This window comes from Scardinius erythrophthalmus, assembly GCF_964197995.2.
Source record: "Scardinius erythrophthalmus genome assembly, chromosome: 3".
Taxonomy (NCBI): Eukaryota; Metazoa; Chordata; class Actinopteri; order Cypriniformes; family Leuciscidae; genus Scardinius; species Scardinius erythrophthalmus.
In genome coordinates, this window is record NC_138223.1 from 38090345 (window position 1) to 38114813 (window position 24469).

The 24469-nt window shown below is 37.7% G+C and overlaps 2 protein-coding genes across 11 annotated transcripts in view; both read right to left on the reverse strand.

Moving 5' to 3' along the window:
* Nucleotides 1–11630: 11630 nt before the first annotated feature.
* Nucleotides 11631–14398, reverse strand: dleu7 (deleted in lymphocytic leukemia 7). Its single transcript, XM_081361908.1, has 2 exons — nt 12936–14398; nt 11631–12362 (listed from the first exon to the last, which is right to left on the reverse strand). Exons 1-2 carry the CDS (start codon nt 13233–13235, stop codon nt 12156–12158), a joined length of 507 nt encoding a protein of 168 aa, XP_081218034.1. The 5' UTR covers nt 13236–14398; the 3' UTR covers nt 11631–12155.
* Nucleotides 14399–14480: 82 nt separating this feature from the next.
* Nucleotides 14481–24469, reverse strand: part of agpat3 (1-acylglycerol-3-phosphate O-acyltransferase 3) — a 24843-nt gene continuing 14854 nt past the window's right edge. For all 10 annotated transcript variants that reach the window (XM_081361905.1, XM_081361900.1, XM_081361904.1 and 7 more), the window contains 5 exons: nt 22165–22318; nt 20697–20799; nt 19645–19720; nt 19364–19562; nt 14481–16788 (listed from right to left, as the gene is read on the reverse strand). In XM_081361905.1, coding sequence (XP_081218031.1) covers nt 16697–16788; nt 19364–19562; nt 19645–19720; nt 20697–20799; nt 22165–22318 — 624 coding nt within the window. In that variant the 3' untranslated portion in view covers nt 14481–16696. The remainder of the gene's footprint in view (nt 16789–19363; nt 19563–19644; nt 19721–20696; nt 20800–22164; nt 22319–24469) is intronic.

The window sequence follows — 24469 nt, forward strand, 5'->3', positions numbered from 1 at the left end:
CATGTTTAAGTGAAACTTATGTGACACACAGCTAACAAAATAGTTCTGGATGATAAAAAGACATTTTGTTGCTAAGGAACACAAAATCCCCAAAACTGAACATTTGGCTCTCCTAAACTCTAAGGCTATAATATTCAGAGTATAATATGAAAACACCAAGTTTTAGGTAAAAGATCATTGTACACTTGTTGACTGATGATAAAGTATTAATTATACTGAGAATCTGAACATCTAAAATGAAAGTGATTAGCATGAATTGCCATTCTAATGCGGATCTGAGGTGTAATTAACTCTTTCCATGCCATTATGGAATTTATGGAATGTTACCAAATAAAATATTGAATTCATGAAGAGGTACAGGAATGTACAAGCCGTGGGGGTGTTGATGGACTCGATCTACTCCATCTATGATCATAATTCTGAATCCAATCCAGATAATGTGTTGCTTTTTTTAATGAAACTTACCCACAATCAAGTATTGATAAAACTTTCATGGCCCCCAGAATATTTTATCCTAGCTTCATGCATGCAATCTTTTTTTTGTGTGTGTGAAAATGATCATAAATGCTGGCAACTTAAAAGAAAATCTGGTGGGGAAGGAGTTAAGTACAGTAAATTTCTAAAAGATTAAGATTGAACCTTACTTAAACACTAAGAGAGATCACTTTTTCTTTTCTAAAAAATGAAATGCACTGCAAAACCATCCCAAATCTCAAACCACCAAACACACAAGTCACGAAGATTCTCGTGACTTCCTTCAAGCCCATTTCAGCTACAGGCCTTGATCGTGAGAGGTCCCACCACACCCTTCTGAGTCTATTTTTAAGGTTCTCAGAACTAAAAATAACTCCATTAATTCGGTTTCTTTAGTAGAGGGAGCATCTGGAAGGCTGAGCGTGGGCACCAGGGTTCGATAAGATCACTCACGGATGCGTCACCCTCCCTCTGATTGGATAATGAATCATACATTGAGACCGAAGCGTGCGGGAAAGCCCCGCAGTGAAACACAGTGGAGGTTCTATTCAGCGTGAGATTGAGCCCCGGAGATAGTCGTCTAGGGGCCGAGCCCACCACACACACACACACACACAGAGCTGGAGAGGAAGGGGTCATCACCCACCACCCACTCGCAGGGTGAGATTTCTCTCTTTCACACACATACACACACACTTCCAGTCAGCCCCACTGCTCTCACAACCACCCAGAGTCCTCATCTGGCCTCATCAGGGAAAAGAAAGAGGGAGAGATGAATAGAAAGAAAACGTTGAGGGAACAGTGAGACCCCACAAGTGAAGTGTAGATCAAGAGTATAAGGTGCTACGGGAGACCGAAGGCATGTTGATGGAAGATGGAAGTTGTCACAATGACTGTATCTTATAACTGTAGCCTATAGGATTTAAATCACAGATTAAATCATACATTGCAGTGGTTTTGTATGCTGGTTTCAAACACCTATTAAAAACTGTTTGGATCATTTATATGTTATGAATAATTTGTGAACTGTCTAAACTAAAATTCTAATATTATACTGTCATATAGTTGCTTGTGAACATAAGAAAGTATATTTTGAATTTAAATGAATTCATTTCTGTAATGATGCAATATTTTTGTATGATACTTTTTACATTGTTGATGTTTCATAAATTGTTCACATTATTATATGCTGTTTCATGGCAGCTTTCCATTGGGACAACTTGCCCAGTTAACTTCTTTATTTCCTGCCCATAGAACTGTTCAATAGATTTTTTAGTTACATATTTAGCCAAGATTATAAAATAACAAATAAAGCTGAATTTTCAGCATCATTACTCCAGTCTTCAGTGTCACATGATCCTTCAGAAATCATAATATGCTGATTTGCTGCTCAAGAAACACTTATTATTATTCTCAATGTTAAAAACAGTTGTGCTGCTTAATATTTTTATTGACGCAGTGATACATATTTTCAGGATTCTTTGATGAATATAAAGGTCAAAAGACCAGCCTTTATTCAATGTAGATTTTTTTAGTATAAAATTATTTACTGTCAAATACTGACTCCAATATTTTGCATCATTACTTTTTTGCTGATGTTTCATAATTTTTTTAAAAAATCTGAAAAATCTATAAGCTTTACATTGGGAAAATCTTATTTTGTGGGCAATAATGGTATATGTTCAGTATTTTTAAGATCTAGCCATTAATGTATATACCTAAACAGAAATAGATTAAAATAGATTAAAAAGTGTGTCAACTACCCCGAGTCTCATCTATACATAATATTTTTATTTAAAAAAAGATAGTATGAACTCCTATCAGGTGGAGATAAAAAGAAAGGGAAAAGGATGAGGGAAAAAATGTTGATGCGGGAGGAGAAGCTTGAGAGACACTCTAACACAAGAAAGACATTAGAATTAAGTGTCGACAATGTCTAAAAAGACAGTGTGGGCGAAAGAGAGGCAGTTACGGACCCCCAACAGCGCCTGGCCTTCTCCTCTGATCTTCCTCTCACACAACACTCATCCTTTTACTCATCTGTCTGGGTCTGCTCTGCCATGTCCCAGGAAGTGACATAATAGCCCAGCTATCCAACTGTCTACAGTCACAGCGCTGGCTTCTTATTGGCCTGTCAGGAGCCCACAGTGGTTCAACCCAGACCTCCATGAGCCTGGGGTTGCCGAGTTCAATCGCTCTTGTGGATGTGGATGCTAAACAACAACGTCATGAGAGACCAGCCTCAGACAGGGCACAAAAGAAAAGTTTTCTCCTCAGAAAGTTTGCGATTGGTCTGATGATGTTTGAGGGAAAGAATAAGTTAAAGAAAATTCAACTTTTGACTTGGAACTTGGAACTGTAGGCTGTTTATTTAGAACTCTAGCACACTCTTAGGAAAAAATGTTCCTTATAGACCCTTAAATGGTGATGCTGTATAGCAGGCGCTTTATCGAACCTTTTAGGGGTTCACATCATGGGGTCATATTAGTTTTCATTTATTTAAACAAAATTATTAATTAAGCAGCTTGTAAACATACTTTATCACTAGAAAAAATAACTTGTTAAACATGAAAATATTATGCAATAATTCCTATAACTTTTTGGTATAAAGGGTTCTTTAAAATTGAGTTAAGAACCCTACAGGGTTCTGTATATAACCCCATTTAAACTTTTTTTTATATATATATATATATATAAGAGTGGAACTTGAATCAGATGAGAAGATCTTTAGTAGAAAACCGTATTCAATGGGTTTCCAAAACTGAAGGATATTACAAGGTAAAATGAGAAGTTTGCCGGTTTTAACTGACTCAGCTGTTTTTAATTCAGTTTTAAGTGGTCATCAACACTTCCTCTGTTGGATGGTAAATCTGAAATAAATCTAGAATGCGGTCATTACTCACAAGTGGGACTATCTTTACAAATCCACGCACAATTTCAGATGCGGAACAGATGACACGATTCCCTCTAATAATGAATTCCCAAATCTGAGAGATTTTGAATTTGAGTCGTATTCTGTGAAACCACAAAACACATAAAATGTGTGAATGGCGCCCTCTATTGATCAGACTTTACACTGACAATCTGACAAAATACTCATCATAGACTAAGTCGTTCTCAACCTTTTTGACTGAATTATATATATATATATATATATACACATTTCAGTTTACATTAGTTTCAGTTTTAGTTTAGGTTTAATTTACGCTAGTTTATTTTAATATAATAATAATAATGTATTAATATACTTTTAAGTCATCCTGAGGCTTTCGTGCAGTTTTCTGAGGACCCCTGGTTGAGAAACACTGTTCTAGACCTTTAATACATTCACTAGCTTGTCCTTTTTAAATGTAGGCCTACACTTAATGATATAACATTATCAAAAATATGTTTTCTTAAACAGTATTTTATATCATTTGCTATATTTCTTTGAGTAATTCCCTCTTGGTTTGATATTTTATTATTTTAATGCGTACATAGGCCTACATAAGTGTAACATAATTGATCAGCACTATTAAAAATTGCATTTTTGAAAAATCTTCAGACATAGGGCTCAAGACAGCTTAAATTAGTATAAAGCTGGTTTTGTGCACCATCTAGTGACAAGAGATGATTCAATACATGCTTAAATTCCAACTGGGTTGGTAAAGCACCTTCCCAACTGTGGGTTATTTTAACCCTATGCATTGGGTTAAACTCCAGTTGGGTTAAAATAACCCAACAGTTGAGTTAAATATTTATTTTTATTTATGACGTATTCGTGGGTTATATTTTAATAAATAAAATACACATTGTTTTCAAATACAGATTGTTTATTTGTATAAAACAATAAAAAATATATTTTTATAAATTGGGGAGTTTAGCATTTAATGTAAATATACATAATTGTGTACATAAATTCAAAATACACAAGTGTACATATAACACACATAATAAATTCAAAACCTATGCAAATATGTACATAGAGTACAAATGCATAAAATATATACATTCAGCACACAAAAATAAAAAATGAACACTAAATTTAAAACTGCATTAATAACCTACATTTAATTCAATAACCTATACAAATATGGACAAAATACACAAATTAATAACATTAAATCCTAATCACAACTTTATTAAAAGGTCTTCACTGTACTCTGAATGCATTGATGTGTTGTTGTAAACATACCTTAAGTAATAAAACTACAAATACATATGTTGACTGGACCTAATGATGATGATGATGAAAGTTCTTAATGAGGCAGGAACTCCTCCGGATATATTAAAGTTTGCATGCTACAAAAACTCTCAAAATGAGTGCAGAGGTCTTGAAATAGTTTATGTCATAGATGTAAAACATTTTTAAAAACATCTATTGCTTGAAATAAAGTATTCTGTTCAACTGCTTCCACACTGAATATGATAAAAACTTGCGAGTTCTCTTTGTCCCCAAGCATCAAGTCATGCAGATCTGGACTTATCTCACTGTTCATGTTAGTTCCAACCTTAAAAGAATAAATAAAGTTCAGTTGGGCATGCACTGTGACAACATCAACAGTGTTAAATTATGAAAAAGTTACATCAAAGCAGTGCTGTTAAATGATGATCACTCTAATTAGTCATTACACCTGCTGTTAAAGGGATAGTGCACCCAAAAATGTAAATTTTATATTTGCCCTCATGTCATTCCAAACCTGTACAACTTTGCTTAGACACAGCTAAAACAAATTCAAAAATAAGACACCCCTTCCCTATAGAGGGTATGCATTGACGTCACTTTCCCGCCGAAGAGCTGCTGCGTTACAGGAATCAATAGGGGAAACTGCGAAAACGTGAGTAAAACAAACGATTATCAGTTTAAACTAAAGGTTGGAGTCGATATAGTGTTCCTTACAACTACAAAGATCCAGTTATCATGGATATTGACATGCAGACGGGAATCGTGTTTCCTGACATTTATATGAGCCTGATTTCAACACCAGGGAAATAAAAAAAAAAGCAAATTTGCCTGTGAACCCAGATAAATGAATTAATCGTTTCTATTTCTCATAATTTGGCCAGTTCCTTGCATTGCAATTTTTTTCTTATTCTAAATGTGATCAACATTTGATGTGTTTGGTGAATTTGGCAGTAGCACCTCACTGCAGTAGACGAGATCCAGGGGGCGGAGTTGGATCCAGATCTAAGGGATGGAGATTGGTAGGTTTAGGGGTGGGTTTAGGGATCACGGGGTAGGTTTAGGTATATGTAAGGTGATCCAGATCCAACTCCTCCCCCTGGATTTCGTGTTCTGCAGTGAGGACCATCTCGAATTTGGCTTTTGACATGTAACATTTTAAATACATTCTGCTGAAATGAAAAAGATTTGTTCATTTTTATGAACGAGTTTCAAAAGATCCGAGTCAGTAATTTAACAGAACTTCCCACTACTACTGTGCTGTAGCTTTCGGCAGTCTGTAAAAATATACCTCAGATTTCTTGTCAAATCTAGTTGTACAGTCAGTCGAAAAGCTCTTTCCCATTTTTGATGCGTTTTGTGTGTTTTTCACGGCAGTCATTCTGCCACTCAGTGGGCGTAACCGCAGTCACTCGACGGTGACGTCACGCGCATACCCTCTATACTGAACATCATTAAACTCACCATTCCACGAAAACTGTGAAGTCTGGGATGTTCTCTAATGATTTCTTCGACAGTTTTTATTCCAGAGGATCAATTCCACGCACTGCAGTTTGTTGAGGTGGTGTGTGTCTCATGAACTCCTCACCTTGGCTGTGAGGACTTGCTTTCTTTTGCCACTCAATCATTGTCAGTCATCAAACAGCTCAGATTGTATTGAAATTAAAACATACTGTATTAAAATGACGGAAGACAGCTGAAAAAAAAAAAACATAAGTAATTAACTGTACCTGGATCTGTAGTAGCCCCAGCACTGCACATTCGGTCTCTCTAATCATTATTCAACTTACCAGCTTGTTAGTAGAGGGACTCCAAGACTGGTGCCAGATAAGAATGACCTTATATTTTTGGAAAATAACCCAACATATTCACCCAATATGTGTAACCCAAAGGTTGGGTTAAACAAATAACCCATCGTTTTTTACTGTTTACATGTTTGGATGCTGGAGAAATCGGCAGGAATAAAAATCTGAGGGACTTTGACTAGGGCCAAATTGTTATGGCAAGGCGCTGGGTCAGATTATCTCTATAACAGCAAGGCCTGTGGGTTGTTTCAGGTCAGCAGTGGTGAGTTTTTACCAACAGTCGTCTGAGGATGGACAAACCTCAAACCGGCAACAGGACATTGGGAGCTAAAACTCATCAATGCACGAGGGCAACAAAAGCTATCCTGTCTGGTCCGAGCCAACAGAAGGTCTACTGTGGCAAGTCACACAAAATTTCAATGATGGTTATGGGAGGAAATGTGTGTGCTGTTTACCTGGGGAAGTAATGGAACCAGGATGCACAGGATGACGACAAGCCGGTGGAGGGAGTGTGATTCTCTGGGCAATGTTCTGTTGGGAAACTCTGGGTCCGGTCATTCATGTGGATGTGAATTTGACACGTGCCACCTACCTAAACATTGTTGTAGACCAAGTACACCCCTTCATGACAGTGGTGTTCCCTGGTGAAAGTGGCCTGTTTCAGCAGGATAACACACCTGTCCGCACTGCACATATTGTTCAGGAATGCTTTGAGGAACATGATGAAGCGTTCAAGGTGTTGCCCTGGACTCCAAATTCCCCAGATCTTTACAATTGAGCATATGTGGGATGTGCTGGAACAACAAGTTCTTCGGCTTCACTTCGCAACCTACAGGACTTAAAGGATCTGCTGCTAACGTCTTGGTACCAGATCCCACAGAACACCTTTAGAGGTCTTGTAAAGTCCATGTCTCAGTGGGTTGGCGCTGTTTTGACAGCACACAGTGGACCAACAGCATATTGGGTGGTAATAATGTTTTGGCTAATTAGTGTATTGATTTTTGGAATGATAAAAAAAAGAAGTAAAACCTGGAATTCATAATCAAATATTTAAGACTAACAAGGTGAGTTGTAACACTGAAAATGATTTTATTTGGAACATATGGGGTGGGGCGCTCCACGGCTTGAGCGACTCGCAGTTAAAGGCTGTGTTTTATTGTTTTGTTTTTTGTTGTTCCTGTTTGGAGTCAGAGTTCGACACACATGTTATGCAAGTGGTGCAGCTCATCAAGATGCATACGATTTTAAAGGGATACTCCACTTTTTTTGGAAAAAAAAGTATTTTACAACTCCCCCAGAGTTAAACAGTTGAGTTTTACCGTTTTCGAACCCATTCAGCCGATCTCCGGGTCTAGCGGTACCACTTTTAGCATAGCTTAGCATAGATCATTGAATCGGACAGGACCATTAGCATCTCTCTCAAAAAAATTGCCAAAGAGTTTCGATATTTTTCCTATTTAAAACTTGACTCTTCTGTAATTACATCGTGTACTAAGACCGACGGAAAACGAAAAGTTGCGATTTTCTAGGCTGATATGGCTAGGAACTATACTCTCATTCCTGCGTAATAATCAAGAAACTTTGATGCCGTACCATGAGTCCAGCAGGCGTAATGATATGACACAGCGCCTGAAAATAGTCCCCAGCTCAGTAACTTCCAACATGACCGGGACTAAGTTTGTCTAACCTATTAGACCTATTTTTAGGCACTGCTTTGGTTATTTTTTTGAGAGAGATGCTAATGGTCTTGTCCGATTCAATGATCTATGCTAAGCTATGCTAAAAGTGGTACCGCCAGACCCGGAGATCGGCTGAATGGATTCGAAAACGGTAAAACTCAACTGTTTAACTCTGGGGGAGTTGTAAAATGACCCTTTTTCCAAAAAAAGTGGAGTATCCCTTTAAAACTTGGACTTTGTTTCTGTGGATCCTTTTTTGCGTTCAACCTGTTTGGTCGTGCTGGAGCTCACCGGCAGATTCACAAACCATCAACTCAGGCATCATGATTTATGCTTGGGCTGATCTTCTAGATCTGCGACAAGTTTAATCTAATACACCAACATCGCCACTTCTGAATTTAACCCCCAAGCATTTGCTGAGTAAAATAATCTGTCGGAAAAGGGAATCAAGAGGAGGAATCAGGAACAGGGTGAGAAGACGGGGAAGTACGCTTCCATTACCTGCCGTTGTCTTGTCAAATGTGCGGTCATTGCGGAATAAAATGGACAAACTTTCAAAACTGATTCTGACTATCGGAACACGAGTTTGATCTGTTTCACTGAAACATGGCTGTCTGAGGTCACTGTATTGAACTTGGATGGATTTACTTTCATATGACCGAGACACAAAAAAGACAGGGAAATCGATTGGAGGTGGTCTTTATGGCAGTGAATGATAAATGGACAACTAATTTTACGGTGCATGAGACCGTTTACTCAAAGCATTATGAAATTATGACAGTGTCATTTCGACCCTTTTATCTTCCCCGTAAATTCACTCAAGTGACGGTGATCCTTGCCTATGTTCCTGGCCCTGATGCTCTTGCAGCAACATATTGCAGACAGTAATAATAATGAATGCTGTATCCAGAGCAGCTGATCAACCTATCTTTTTTCTGGGAGATTTTAACAGCTGCGATGTTGGATCATTGCTTCCACAGTCAGATCAATATGTTACCTCCCCAACTCGTCTGGAAAGAATGTTGGACTAATGTTTTGTTAATATACCTGGTGCTTATGTCCCTAAATCCCTCCCTCTCCTTGGGTTCTCAAACCATAATGTAGTACTGTTGTTGCCAAAATACAGAAAAAGGTTGAAAACACATAAGATTTACATTTACATTTAGTTATTTAGCAGATGATTTTGTCCAAAGTGACTTACAAATTAGGACTAAATTAAGCGAGTTATCGTGAAGAGGCAAAAAAGTTCTGGTATTGTTCAGAGTAGCATAAGCCCGATAAGAGAGGATTTAAAGGAAAAGGAAAGATTTTTTTTATATATATATACATTTTTTTTTATGAGGTTACGTGCTCACGGAAGAGATAAGATCCTAACAAAAACTATTCAGGTCTGGAACAATGATTCTGTGGAAACCCTGAGGGGATGTTTTGAACTTACTGATTGGGGGACGTTCTTTCAGAGCAGCGAGGGAGACCTGGACATGATTAATGACTCCATTTGCTCATATATGCTTTATATGAGAATTATGCATTTTTGCAGCATTATGCTTCTGTGCTGGCAATGTCATTCCAACTAAGGAAGTTAAACTTTACCCAAATAACCAACCTTGGGTTTCTATTGTATTAACCTGAAAAAAATGGCCTTTATGGAGGGTGATAATAGTCGTTATAATGACCTGAAAAAGGAACTGAGAGATAAAACTAGGCTGGCCAAGCTTCGCTTTAAAGACAAAATGGAGAAGAGGTTTATTGGTGGAAATACAAAAGTAGCATGGCAGAATCTGAATATGATGATGGGAAAAACCAAAGCTTCAACTCAAGTTCATAGTCCAGACCCTGTTTCCTTTGTAGAGCAGCTAAACACTTTTTATGCCAGGTTTAATTTGACTATTCCCGGAAACGACTGGGACCAGTTTGATATCAGTAGTGCCACTACACCAATCAGAGTGGATGAGCAAAGGGTTGTTTCCATCCTTTCCAAATTACAGCCAAGGAAAGCTCCTGGTCCAGACGGACTTGAGGGCTGCATGTTGAAAGAGTGCTCAGCCCAACTAGGTGGTATGTTGACTCGGATCTTCCAGCTGTCACTGAACACAGGGTATGTTCCTAGAGCATGGAAGGAGACAACCATTATTCCTGTTCCTTAAAAAATCCATGTCAAGGAGATGACAAATTTTAGACCTGTGGCACTCACTTCGATTCTTTGCAAGTGCATGGAGAAGGTGGTGGCGGGGGAGCTTACCACCAAGGTAGCTGAGTGTCTGGACCCGCTCCAGTTTGCCTACACTTAATTTCGTTCGTATATACAGAAAATAAAATAGACGATAACACGCAGCCCAGAGGAACCCCCGTATTTACAATAATACTATTAGATTTAAAACCATACATTCTGACATTTTGAAGTCTATCTTTTAAAAAGTCCTTAATCCATAGAACAAGAGTTGAGTTAACTTGTAGTCTCTGCAGGCAATTCAGTAATAGACAAATGTTCACTGTGTTGAAAGCAGATGTAAAATCCATAAATAAAATCCTAACAAATGGGTTTGTAAATCCAGGTGTCAAGTCACTTTATCCAAGTGAGTTAAGCTGGCATCCTCAACTCCCCGTTCTGGCTTATATGGTATGTCCCTTCTGAAATATGCTGATGACATGGCTTTAATGGCTTGCATAACAGATTAGCAATCCCTGGTCACATATAGACAATATGTTGATTCTTTGGTCCAAAGGTTTCAAGAAAGTTCTCTGGAGTTGAATATAAGTAAGACGAAGGAGATGTGTTGTGGGAGGTTTCGTTCATCAAATACCATATATTCACTATCTGAACCACTTAGGCTGGGGGGCAGGTAGTGGAACAAGTTGAGACCTTCACATAGTAGGGCACTGAGATTGATAGGCATCTATCCTTTACTCAGCATGTGAATAGTGTCTATAAGAAGGCTCAACAGTGCTTATTTCTGTTCAGAAGGTTGAAGGGTTTTAATGTAAGACAGAATATCTTGACAGCAGTGTATCGTTCTCTAGTTGAATCAGTTATGACCTTTAATATTGTATCCTGGTTTAATTTTGTTTCTGCTGAAAACAAGAAAAAATTATCCAGAGTAATCAAACAGGCATCTAAAAATATTGGGGCCCCGCAGATTCAACTTGTAGATCTTTATAACTGTGCAGCAAAGAGGAAAGCAGTCTCCATCGTTACTGACCCCTCTCATCCTCTGTACTCCTCTTTTCAGTTACTGCCATCAGGTTGCTGCTTTAGAGCTCCTTTGGCCAAAAAGAAAGCTTACAGAACTCTTTTATTCCTACTGCAATTTCTATTTTAAATAAGACCAAAAGTTTTCTTAGTATATTGTATTTAAGCCTTTATTTATTTTCATATTTGTAAGGTATTTTCTTTGTATTAATTGTATTTTGTGATGTGTGTGATTGCATTGTGTATATGTGAGCCTTTTAACCCAAGACAAATTTCTATCACTGGTTGATAGATAATAAAGGTTTTTGAATTTGATAATTACACTGTAATGTCATAATCCTTTAATTCAACAAATACACAAACACAACATGCATTTTATACACTCCCCTCCCCCACCCAACACCCAACACACTCATTAACTCTTTTTTTAGCAGATGACAAAGGCGGCCACACCAGACAATCCCGAGGTGTGACAGCCATCCCGTCCGCTGAGTTGAGAGTGGATTCAGCACTAGCAGCTGTTACACTTGATTTACCTGTACAGTCAGCAGAGTACAGACTCATGATACTGGCATGCGTTGAGAGAATGTTGTTCTGTCATCCTTAGGCTTGAGTACTCGCAAAATAATAAATATGAAGAACACTCTCAAAAAAGCTGGAGATATAGACAGCTTTCATTGCAAAACACTTCTTGTGAATCTGATTTCACCTTCAGTCAGAATCTGATTTCACATTTATTGACGATTCACGTATAGTTCTTGGCTTGTTTCTTTTCTAAGAAAAGGTAGTGTGTTCTTATTTACGAGCTAGAGGTAGTTCCTTAGAAATCACAAATCTCTCGATCTTCAGATATCAGGGAAGGAGTTAGACAGCTCCCTCAGTCTGCGTGTGGTCACGGTGGACGAGAGATTGTTTTCATCTCGCACACATGCGAGCAGGTTACCGACAATATGTCGAAGACAGTCCCGAAGTTCTCTCAAATCTCTATTAGAGCAAGAACTACCTTCTGCAATAGCCATTCTCAAGCATATGTTCTTCAGCTCAACACTGTCCTGAAAGAAAGGACAAAAAATATGATTAATTCGAAAAAGAGCCTAGATATGTATAATCACATTCAAGTAAAGTCAGATGAGTTTAGCATCCACATACTATAAGCGTATATATGCACACTCAAACTAAATAAAGGCTCCAAAAGGGGATTTTCACAGAGATGCTAGAAAAACCATTTTGACTTGAATTAACCTTTTTTTCATTTTGTTGAATGGAAAGGTTCTATGGATGATAAAGATTCTTCATTAATGGAACTGTAGATGCCAATATTGAACCATTATTAAGAGTATAGGCCTATATTTAATCACAATTCAACCAAAATACTGTATAGTCAGCACGTGTGGAAACACCTACTGTTTAAAAAGCCTTTTTGAAATAAAATATTTTTCATTTGCTTCGAATGCATTTGATTACAATACGTCCACAGCGTTATTTAATAGTTTAATGGCTTTACTATTAGACCAAAATAAATGACTAATCCAACATAGGTAGCCTGATGGACGTAATCACTTGACAACAACTGTGTCGTTATAACGCAAAATTTACACTACAGCAGAAACACAAAAACGTCTTACCTTACGCTTGAGCAAACTCTTCTCGTAGGAAACCTCTTTTATGAAGTCTTCCTCGACAGATATGAGCTGTGTCAGTATCTCGAGCAGTCGTGTGAGGCAGCTCTCTCGCGCTCTCTCCGCGATAGTCTTCATCCTGCGGGGCTCCTTCATCACATCGCCCGGGCGAACCGCGACTTTACCGGCCGCTAAAGCACCTGGACACTGGCCTTCGCCATCTGCATTACTGGTTGTGGCGTGAGCTCGCAGTTCATGAAGGATGTTTAAGGCATCGATCTGATGTGTTAAAGAGCAGAGCCCCATGTCTGTCACCTGGTCACCGACTGATCGGCAGCATTGAGCACAGTCACACAAATGATGCGTGAGATACGAGGCTCTGGTCGAAACAACGTGACAAATGAGCGGTTTTAAGTGTTTTTTCTTTTGCTGGCGAAGACGGTTTCTTCCACGACTTCCCCATTGTTTTGTGTCTAGAGTTGATAAGCACTTATATGCAAATGTGACCTGACAGTCCCGCCTCCTTTATTTGAGTTGCTCCGAAAGCGGTTAACTGGGGGTGGGGAGGTTGTTTCACACACCTACGGGCGATACAACGGTTTGTTTCCAATAAACACACAAAAGAAAGAAACATAGTTAGCATTTTAAATCCTTGAAACGATATGACTGCTCCAAACATGAATTTCTTTTCATGAAATGGGGTGGGGGTGGGGATACTATGAAAGTCAATGGGGCCCATCAACTGTTTGGCTACCGACGTTTTTCAAAATATCTCCTTTTGTGTTCATCAGAAGAAATAAATGTATTCAGGTTTGGAACAACTTGAGGGTAAGTAAATGATGACAATTTTCATTTGTGGGTGAACTATCCCTTTAAATTATAATACCCTATAGGCTACTCTTTCCTTTCTTTTTCTTGCAACAGCATATTTGTTGAATACATTAATAGCAATGGCTGTTGGTTCTGGCTCTACTGTTATTTTGTATTATTTTTTCTATTTTGCAAAAACGAAATAACAATAATGAAAAAAGAGAAGAAAAGCAGACTTGCGTGACTTGATGAAACCAAAGTCATGCGATTCCAGGGAAGAGATCACAGCTGACAAGTGACAATGTCTAAACAGACATTTCGCAACAAAGCATCAAATCTAAACTTCATCTGAAATGAAAGTCCCTAATCAGCATTTTTTTTTCAGGCACTAAAGGGTCAAATATGTGGACACACTCTTTATTACTACTACTACACATTTCATAAGTCATTACAAATTTGAAATAACACACTAATTAAATTGTCTACAAAACTTATTTTAGGCATTGAAGCATAAGCTTTTGGATCAAAAGATTTCATGTCAAGCGTGTCAAAAATTTTGATTGTTGGTTTATTTATACTTCTGCAGAGACATATTCCAGTAATCAATAAGCGAACCAAGACTTTTTTTTTTGCAGTTCTATTCTTTACAAGGTGTAATCAGTTAATGCATCTTTCATTGTATTATATTCCTATAGACTACCTGGTTATTCATAGTATGAAATGAAACAAATCCAGTTCCAATCATACACTGAATGCTTTAATTAATCTGGAAGAAAATACAAAAAAGTTGGTGATTTTAACAGACTAAAATTCTAGTTCTACTCAGCCTCCGTTCACATACCGCCTTTTTCGAGAAGAGATTTAACTTAAATGCAAGTCAGAAACACTCTCTATATTGTTTAGCAGTCGGCCATAATAGTCTGTACTTTACGAACTCAATCTCGTCAGTCCGACACTGCAGTATATAGTAGCAACATTTATTACAAGCAGAGGTAATTCTGGCCTCAGATCAGGTAACACATTCATTAACAGCATTAGAGCACAGGAACTGATCTTGACTTGGTTCAGAGTCCTATCCTGTCTGTAGTGGTCTTAACTACAATCAATGATCCCAGATCAGCAAGCTTACTCTGAAATGTCAACCATTTATTACATGTTTTTGTTTTTTTAACGCAAACCAATCAGATACATGAAAAGCATCATCTCCTGAAAAACGTTCTAAACTTAGTTGTGGCAATCACTGCTTTCTGTCAAATTAATAAATTCAGTCTCAGCATTAACTGGTGAAAATAAAAAAAGACGTCAGCTCGCTATTCCTCCAACCAGGTAAAAACTAAACCTGGTACACCCATATTTTAGTTTCATGAACTTTGGTCTTTGACCGAAATTATAAACCACATCGGCTACACTTGTGTCACGCAGATCTTCCACAGATCTTATGAATTTCACATCTTCAAATCCCTACATGAACGTTGTGTATCTCACAGTGACGGATGATTTCAGGACCAGCAAACCTGCACAATTTGTGAGAATCACAACCACACGGGACTGTCCAAGCACACACCACAGAAGCTGCACTTTTCTGTTCCGTTAAGGCTTGCATGGGTCGTTTCCTGTTCCGCCATGAAGGTTGCACATTGAAAGGGGGGTGGGGGTGGGGTGCATTCATCTAAATGAGATGGGTTTGGGTCAAGAAGAAACTTCTAAAGTTTATTTACAAACCATTAGTGTCATTAGATCACACTAAACAGGTTTCACAATCTTTGTTTATTCACAGAACTGATCGTTTTCTTCTTGGTCATTCAGCTACTCTCAGCATCTCACTCTTTAACCACTATATTTCATTAGTTACACATGAATATGGTGGGGAAATTAATTTCAGTCCACGAGCCTTTAATTATTTGGACAAAATTGACTAAAGAGGTGCCCTAGGTCAGGACTGTCCAACCCTGCTCCTGGAGGGCCACTGTCCTGCAGGGTTCAGCTAGTTGGAGCTAAAGTCTACAGGACAGCAGCCCTCCTGGACTGAGTCTGGACACCCCTGCTCTAGGTATATAGGAGTTCATTGGTAGAAAACATGTATTGCTTATTCAGTATACCCAGTAATGCAATGGTGATGGAGTGGGATAAGACACCATTGTGAAAAGGTAAAGTTACAGAAGACATGCTTTTCCTTAGAAACCCCGCTCAATCCATTTCTATTAACGTCAAGTTGGTCATCTAACAGTTTCCACCAATGTCACTCCAGCTGCAATAGACCCGACAAAAGATCTACAGCAGTTCATTTGTTAGTTAGGGACTGACATGACCATCTGATCTCTGATTGGCTGGGCTGTTTGTCTTCTTCAGTGCAGCATGCTCTGCCGGCCCGTAACGTGAAATTCTGAGCATAGAAAATCAGTTCGAGTGACTCTTCATGTGAAGGTCCAAAGAGAAACGTTGCGAAGAAACGGCTACTGATATGGAGGTGCTGATAGTGTAAATGCAGAGAGGGAAGTGTTACAAAGCACTTCCGGAGATGATAAATATTAATAGTGAACTAGGACAGCAAGTGGACTTGTTTGGGAAAATGGGCGGGGCTAAACAGGAGGGAAAAGTCACTGATAGGGTGACTAGAATCAGCGGTTGGTCTCTCTAGGTCATCTCATCTTTCTCCGCCGGAGGAGACCGCAGCTGAGGAGCGTTTCTTCTCCTCTATTTCCCATTTAGTTGGTTCATAAAAATTACCATAATGTTTTTAGACTAGCGTGTTTAAGTTATATCTATAGTTATATCCCTATATACCTCCCAATGCTGCATTGAAGAGATTTTTAATATTTCAATCATTTTTTTTTTTTTTTTATTAGATTTTTTTTTGTAAAAAGAAGGATAACTGCACACAGGGCAGCTCTGTGCCTGAGGCTGGACCGTAGGGTGAGCGTTACAGTGGCCACATGGTGTTGACGCGATGAAAATGTTTAGTTGTCCTTCTTGGCCTCTACGTTGCCGTAGCTGGATCCGGTCTTGTTTACTTCGGTTACTCCAATGAGCCGGCGAACTGCTACAGAAGCTGCAAAAGACAGAAACAGTGACAGGGATAAAGAATTAACTAGTGAACTCAACTCTATCCCTCACCCAGAACTCATTAACTGATGCCATACCGCTGTGGATCTCAAATGGTTTGGCCATGGGACTCACATTTTCCCAAGGTCATTAATCCGCAACCCAAATTTTTAGGAATTTGAACCAAGCTAATATATTTCTCAAAAATGGTTAACACGCACACAAGTACCATCCCACTTTACTTAACATTCATACCTGCATGCAAATCCTTCCCAGCTAATACACAATGCATTAGTTATGTAATTTATTGGTACTTTTTGGTAATTTCATGACATGCTAATTGCCAACGTAACTACAACATTGTATCTTCGTAATTTCATTACCATCATATTACCAACTCACAACGTCTTCAGTACAATCTCCTAAGGTTATAAGAAGAAAGTTTACACACTACATTTCTATTTCTTTTCACCATGTAAAAAGATGTGAATAAAAATAGTTGGTCACACTTTACATTAGGGTTCAATTCTCAATATTAACTAACTATTAACTACGACTTTTGCCACAATAAACTCCTAACTGCTGCTTATTAAAAGTTAGTAAGGAAGTTATTAAGTTTAGGTATTGGATTAGGTAAGGGATGTAGAATATGGTCATGCAGAATAAGGCATTAATATGTGCTTTATAAGTAATAATAAACAGCCAATATTCTAGTAATATGCATGCTAATAAGCAACTAGTTAATAGTGAGAATTGGACCCAAAATTAAAGAGTTACCAAATAGTCAATAGCTCTTAGTTCACGCCATTCTCAAACATGGCAAAACCACCCAATCAATAAATGTGTGGGGGAGAGGTATTAAAGTAAATATTTAAAAAATCATTTTAATAATCAGAATAACTGAGGAAAAAGAGACGAATCTTGATTATTGCTAGGCAAAGGCATATCTATAATTTAGAGGAAAGGGACATTATCATTCTATATAACATTTTATTGGAAAAAATATTTACATCACTTCGAACTAGTGATGCACCGTAATTACGGCAAATGAAACAATTTTTTAAATAAATAAAAAACTACAACAGGTAATCAGCATATTAGACCGATTTCTGAAGGATCATGTGACACTGAAGACTGGTGTAATGATGCTGAATATTCAGCTTTGACATCACAGGAATAAAATTACATTTTAATACATATTAAAATACATATCAGACAGAAAACAGTTATTTTTAATTGTAATTATATTTCACAATATTAAAGGAACACTCCACCGTTTTTTTAAATAGGGCTTATTCACTTTCTTTCCTACATTTAGATAGGTGGGCAAATGCATTTTTGTCTCAGTGCATGCATTGTTTTAGTTTGACAGGGTCGGCGCTAGCTTAGCTTAGCATAATGAATGGAATCCTTTGTTGCCAGCTAGCATGTCCTGAGTAAAAGTGATATAACCCCCCCCCCACCTAATTACTTCTTGTGGCCTGCGTATGCACAACAAGTACAAATAGCGATGCAGATTAACACTAGGCGATTTCCTAGGCAGATATTGACTTATATATTAAGGACTATATTAGAGGGAAGCACAGGCGAAGCACTGTTACTTGGGCGTGATATCTCTGCGCCCAAGTAGCAGTGCTTCGCCTGTGCTTTATAGTCCCAAGTCAATATCTGCCTAGGAAATCGCCTAGTGTTAATCTGCATCGCTATTTGTACTTGTTGTGAATACGCAGGCCACAAGAAGTAATTAGGTGGTTTTTTTTTTTTTTTTTTATATCACTTTTACTCAGGACATGCTAGCTGGCAACAAAGGATTCCATTCATTATGCTAAGCTAAGCTAGCGCCGACCCTGTCAAACTAAAACAATGCATGCACTGAGACAAAAATGCATTTGCCCACCTATCTAAATGAAGGAAAGAAGGTGAATAAGCCCTATTTCAAAAAACGGTGGAGTGTTCCTTTAAGGTTTTTGCTGTATTTTTCATCAAATAAATGCAGCCTTGATGAACATAAAATACTTTTTTCAAAAACATTAAAAAACCGCCAGTGTATCGTAGTATATACACTACGACTGATTTAAATGTCTCAACTGAGAACACTACAACCTGAACAGCATAATGAGTTAACCCAATAATAACCAAATTATAATTAATAATTACCCAAACTTTATTTTTGGTTTTGATGTTCAGCAAAATGAATAATTTCACTGTTTTGGTAAAAAATTATTTTGGTGCATCAATAATTTAAACTGAATCAGCAGATAGTTTAGTTTAAATATGCATTTGCACTTAAAGCTAACTTAGTGTACACTAACACACAGATCTCTAAGCTATCAGATATGGATTAAGAGCCCATGTAAACTATCATTTTAATTCATGGGGATTTTATAAATAAGCTACAATAATAATGATAGCTTTGTTTTAAATAGTGCCTATAAAAGTAGCTTTTTCAAAGCACGTTACAACAAAGACAAGGGGAAAAAATTTAAACAACAGAATTAAACCAGTAATCAAGTCAAAGTTATCCTGTAATAAAATGTTTTAAAACAAACATATATCACATTAAGAAAACAACAACAACTGACCGACAATGAGGAAGATCATGAAGCCAATGATGAGTAGGGGAGAGCCGCTGACAAAGACATCCCAGGCAAAGTTAATAAGTGGAGAAAGCAGGAGAGTAGCCCAGAACAGGAAGTTCAGCAGAGTCCAAATCCGACGTTTGGGTATGATGGTGGGGCCGGGGTAACTGCCCTCTTTCTCATAGTGCTCTTGTAACGCATCCTTGAAGGAGAGGGTTGTGTTTCAAACATGTTCATATAAAACTATATATTTGAACTAGGTTTTTAAAGATTTAGCTTCATACCTTCTCTTGATAGAGCTTGTGTAACCAATTAGCACACTCCTTTTCATCATCAGGAATCTCCTCCACAGGGAAGCGCCTGTGGATAGAACAGTGAGGGGTCAGAGCAGCGCATAAAACACACCAATAGAGGGCGCTGTAACCACATGCAGGACAACTCGGTTAAAGGGATGGTTTGGAGTAAAATCAACCTAGGGTCCTTTGCACCATGACCCCGAGCCAAACACCCCCCCAGAAGCCTTTTTTCCCTTGGTCGAACATTATTAAAGTTAGAGCTAATTTAGAGATATCAGCCGAATGGCTTAGTGCAGGCGCTAATGGATCCAAGGTTGTATCTCGTAAATTACCCCACTAATAATGCCCAGAATGGTACCAAACGTCTACAGTAGTACAAATAGGTTCTGTACTCATAAAACGAGGCATTGGAAAGTTTGTAAGTACATCAGGAGTTTATTTAAATAACACTTGCCTGATGGCTAACGCTACCGCTAACCCGGACGTCGAGGTCACTTCCGTTATTTGGGAAAAGCACGTTAACCCAGTTCCAGGAATGCACTAATATTTTGTTGGTAGTACCAGTTTGCAACAATTATTAGTTAACACTAAGTTGTCAACACTTCAGAAAAAATAATAATTCGTCGTTCAAAAACAACACTATGAAAACAACACTGTAGGAAAAACAACACTATGGAAGTCAATGGGGTCCATCAACTGTCTGGTTACCGACATTCTTCAAAATATCTTCTTTTGTGTTCAGCACGAGAAAGAAATTCATACAGGTTTGAAACAACTTGAGGGTGAGTAAATGATGACAGAATTTTCATTTTCAAGTGAACTATTCCTTTAATAACAAGGCGCAGGTCCTATTACAACCTTTATCCAAATATTTAAGGAGATCTCAGGCCAGCAGTAAGAAAAAAAAAAAACATTCCAAACTTTGTGAATGAAAATTTTGGTCATTTATCTTGATATATCCACCCTCAGTTAAAATCTCAGATTATTCAAGTAAAGAAGCTAATCTATTTTACCCAATTAAAATGAATGAATGATCTTACCTGACGCTCAGGTCTGCTTTGTATTTCTTCCCGCTAACAATTCCCAGCAGGGTTGGGTTCTGCTTGTCTTTGAAGTTCAGCGTGACATCGTACACAGCTTTTACTGTTGACACAGGACAAATACATTCTGATGTGATGTAATGGAATTTTTGAACAAAAATGAAAATTCTGTCGTTATTCACTCATTCTCATGTGTTTTTGTTCATACAATGGAAGTCTATGGTCACCAAAACTGTTCGGTTACCAGCATTCTTCAAAAATATCTTCTTTTGTGTTCCACAGAGGAAAAAAGTTTAAAAATTAGGTTTGGAAATGAAGGTGAGCAATGCATGGCAATTTTTTGCAACTCCTTTAAAGTAAATAACGTTTCTAATGTAATTAAAGATTGAGAGCACTGCGTAGTATTCATGGCAGGATAAGAGGGGAAGAAGCTCAAGAGAGTATAAATTGAGTATAATTGGTATGAAAACCAGTGCAGCATGGCTGCACATTTTCATAATGCCCCATCTGTATTCAAAACAAGCTCACAAATCCATTTCAGTCAACTCATTAGAGGAAGAAAATATTGAAACAAGCAATTTGCAAGTGACGTCAAATAAAAGTAATTACTGAAGAATTAGAACGCATCATGGAACAAAATCCCAATATCACACATGCATCAAACATAAACAACTGTAATAAGCATAATATTATGACGTGTATTGATGACATGACATTGCTTCATGCCTAAAAAGAGGAGATAATACTGGACCCCAATGATTTATGCTTCTTATTTACACAACGTTCAAAAGTTGGGGGTCAGTAAGATTATTATTATTTTTTCTTCCAAAGAAATTAAGATTTCTATTCAGCAAGGATGTATTAAATTGATCAAAAGTGTATCAAGGTTTTCACAAAAATATTAAGCAGCTGTTTTCAACATTGATAATAGTAATAAATGTTTCTCAGCAGCAAATCAGCATATTAGAATGATTTCTGAAGGATCATGTGACACTGAAGACTGGAGTAATGTTGCAGAAAAATCATATTACATTTTTAATGAATCGAATGCAGCCTAAGTGAGCAACCTCTGAACGACAGTGTCTAGCTAAAAATATAGTCTACACTCACAGCCTATATTTAGGACGCATTTGACAGACATAAGAGTCTCTCGATCACTGAGGTGGAATTTTCTTATGGCAACGTGTTAAAGAGCTTTCTGGGAACACGTAAATTCTAGGAATACTTGAACATTAGTATTTACACCAGGATGGTGAAAATCCAGAAAACACATTTGTTGAGCACATTTGTGGTTTAGAGCATTCTCAGTTGGGACACTTTAGGGACACTTGGATTTTCTTAACTCATGTCCTGGTGCCCATCACTCACCCAGGAAGAAATGAACTCTTTTAACAGGGTAACACATAGTAGCTCTGTGTAAACAGTATCTCTATGACAGTGATGGAGTGTGTGGGCGCGTTTATCTGACCTGTTCCCTTCAGGCATTGCAGTGTAGTGGTGAATCCTTTAGTGCGGGGCAGCAGGTGGTACTTCAGTTTTGGAAGACCCTTACTCTCAGCCACCTGCATGCTTATCTGATGCTTCTTTTCTGTAAACCTCGTTCCTTCACAGTACAGCAGGAACTGCCAAACACACACACACCAGAGGATTGTTACTCTTAGGTCAGTGTTAAACAGAGTAATCCTATCACTTCGTAATCTCTGCCAACGGAAACTTCCAATCGGACCACGTCATAAGTGACCTCACCGCTAGAGATACACTGACGTATATATACAAACATACACTGCCCAGCCATAAAAGAAAGTCGCCGTTTGGATTTAAATATGTAAATGCTTAAAAGTCCCCCTGTGGTGTAAATCATGCTTTTAATGTTGTTTATGTCTATGTGGTGTTTTTAATATGCTTTAAGACAAACCATGTGAAAATTCATAAGTCAACAACATTGCTGAGTATTTTCTCCTTAAAACGGCACTGAACAAAAGACAGTCTCAAAAACACGGTTTGAAATCGCTGGTGCTTCTGACGTCACAAACTATCTTGTAACCAATCACGTCAACGTGTGATCATCAACGAGTGGATCTCTGAGCTGGTGTGAGCGAGTGGAGGAGGGGCTAATTTGCATATTCATAGAACCGCGTATGCTAAATGTTAAGTTACATTCAAGCTACTTTAAGGCATGAAGAATTTTTTTCCAAGGAAAAAACATCATTAATCATTATGAGCGCTGGATACTCTGATGTACTGCGTTTTCAATCCTTACCGGCAGCCTGAGGGCGCCCTATGCACATTTAGTCCATACATGGAACACATGAAGATGAGACAAATCATGTGACATTCCAGGAACTCCCTGACATAAACAAAGCTCCCAGAGATTGCTGTAACATGCAGATAAAGATGTTTTGGAGACAATAAACATGATTGCAACGATATATGATTTATCTGTGTTCTTCGAGCCATGCCAGGTATTTTCATAATAATAGATTATTTTTATAATGTAATGCTAATCGATATAGACTTTATCATCGTGCAGAATACTATCAAATAATATATTTTCTGCCTGAACTTGCGTTACAAAGTAAGTTTGGAGCAAAAACATGGTTTTAATCTCATAAATTGTTGTGTATTGATGGTGAGCTAAGCTAACATGCTAGCTAGCCCTAAGATGCACCTGCCACCTAGCTGTTATTTTTACGAAAATGTTTAAATAGGAATGCTTACTGAGTGTTTCTTTTTTCAAGAAGGGCAATTGATACAGTTTCAAATGTGAAGTGAGAACTTTGAAAAAAGAAATTAGGGATTGAAACAGCGTGAATAGCCAGTCGTTAGCAATTATAATGAAAACAAAAATAATATTTAGAGCCATAACCAGGCCAGAGAGGTGTGAATGTGTGCAGGGGAGATTGAGACTGAATGGGGCTTGTTTGCACCACAAAACAATAGAGACAATAGACTGAATGGATGCTTAGAAGATGACAATAAACATCAGTTTCAGTTTGCATTTTAGAGTCTTATCAAAATACAGTCATAGACATGATCTTGAAAAACATTTAACTAAATACAGAGTTTTAGACTTATCTTCAGATTTTAAATATAACATGGTCAGACATGTGGCTTCAGCTGCAGTGCATTTCTAGATTGCTACAGTGCCAACTTAAATCGTATTTTCATGAAGATATTTCATAAAAATACATTTCTAATAACTTTACAAAACTTTGAAGCTATTTATAACTTTTTTTCATTATGACAATAATTACTTCTAAATTTACAATAAACTGCCAAGTGTCAGCTTTAAAATTAGATCATACCTGTGCTTTTAGTGCAAAGGGTTCATGATCTGTATCTGTTTTAGTTTGGGTATGACATTTCTGGGGATTTTTCAAAAGTGGGGTTGCTGGCTAACTGGTTAAATATGTAATTTTGGTGAACTAAGATAAGTTTAGGGATACAATTATTGATTACAGGGGGACTTTAAGAGTCTATGAGTGGATCATTATTGCAGTGATTATTATGTTTCTAGCATGATATATATTTGGCAACAGTTCTTGACTAAAAATTGATGCACCTCTTGATGGAAATAAATGTTGTGATGTTATTTCATCAAGAGGTGCATACATTTTTGGTCAAGATCTTGAATTGACAATGCAAGAGTCCAGCACTCTGTAAAGTCTCCTCCAGCACATCCCAAAGACTTTGAATTTAAGGTCTGGACTATGTGTGAAAATGATTCTTCATGCTCACTCCCAACCATTCCTTCACAATTTAAGTGGATGAGT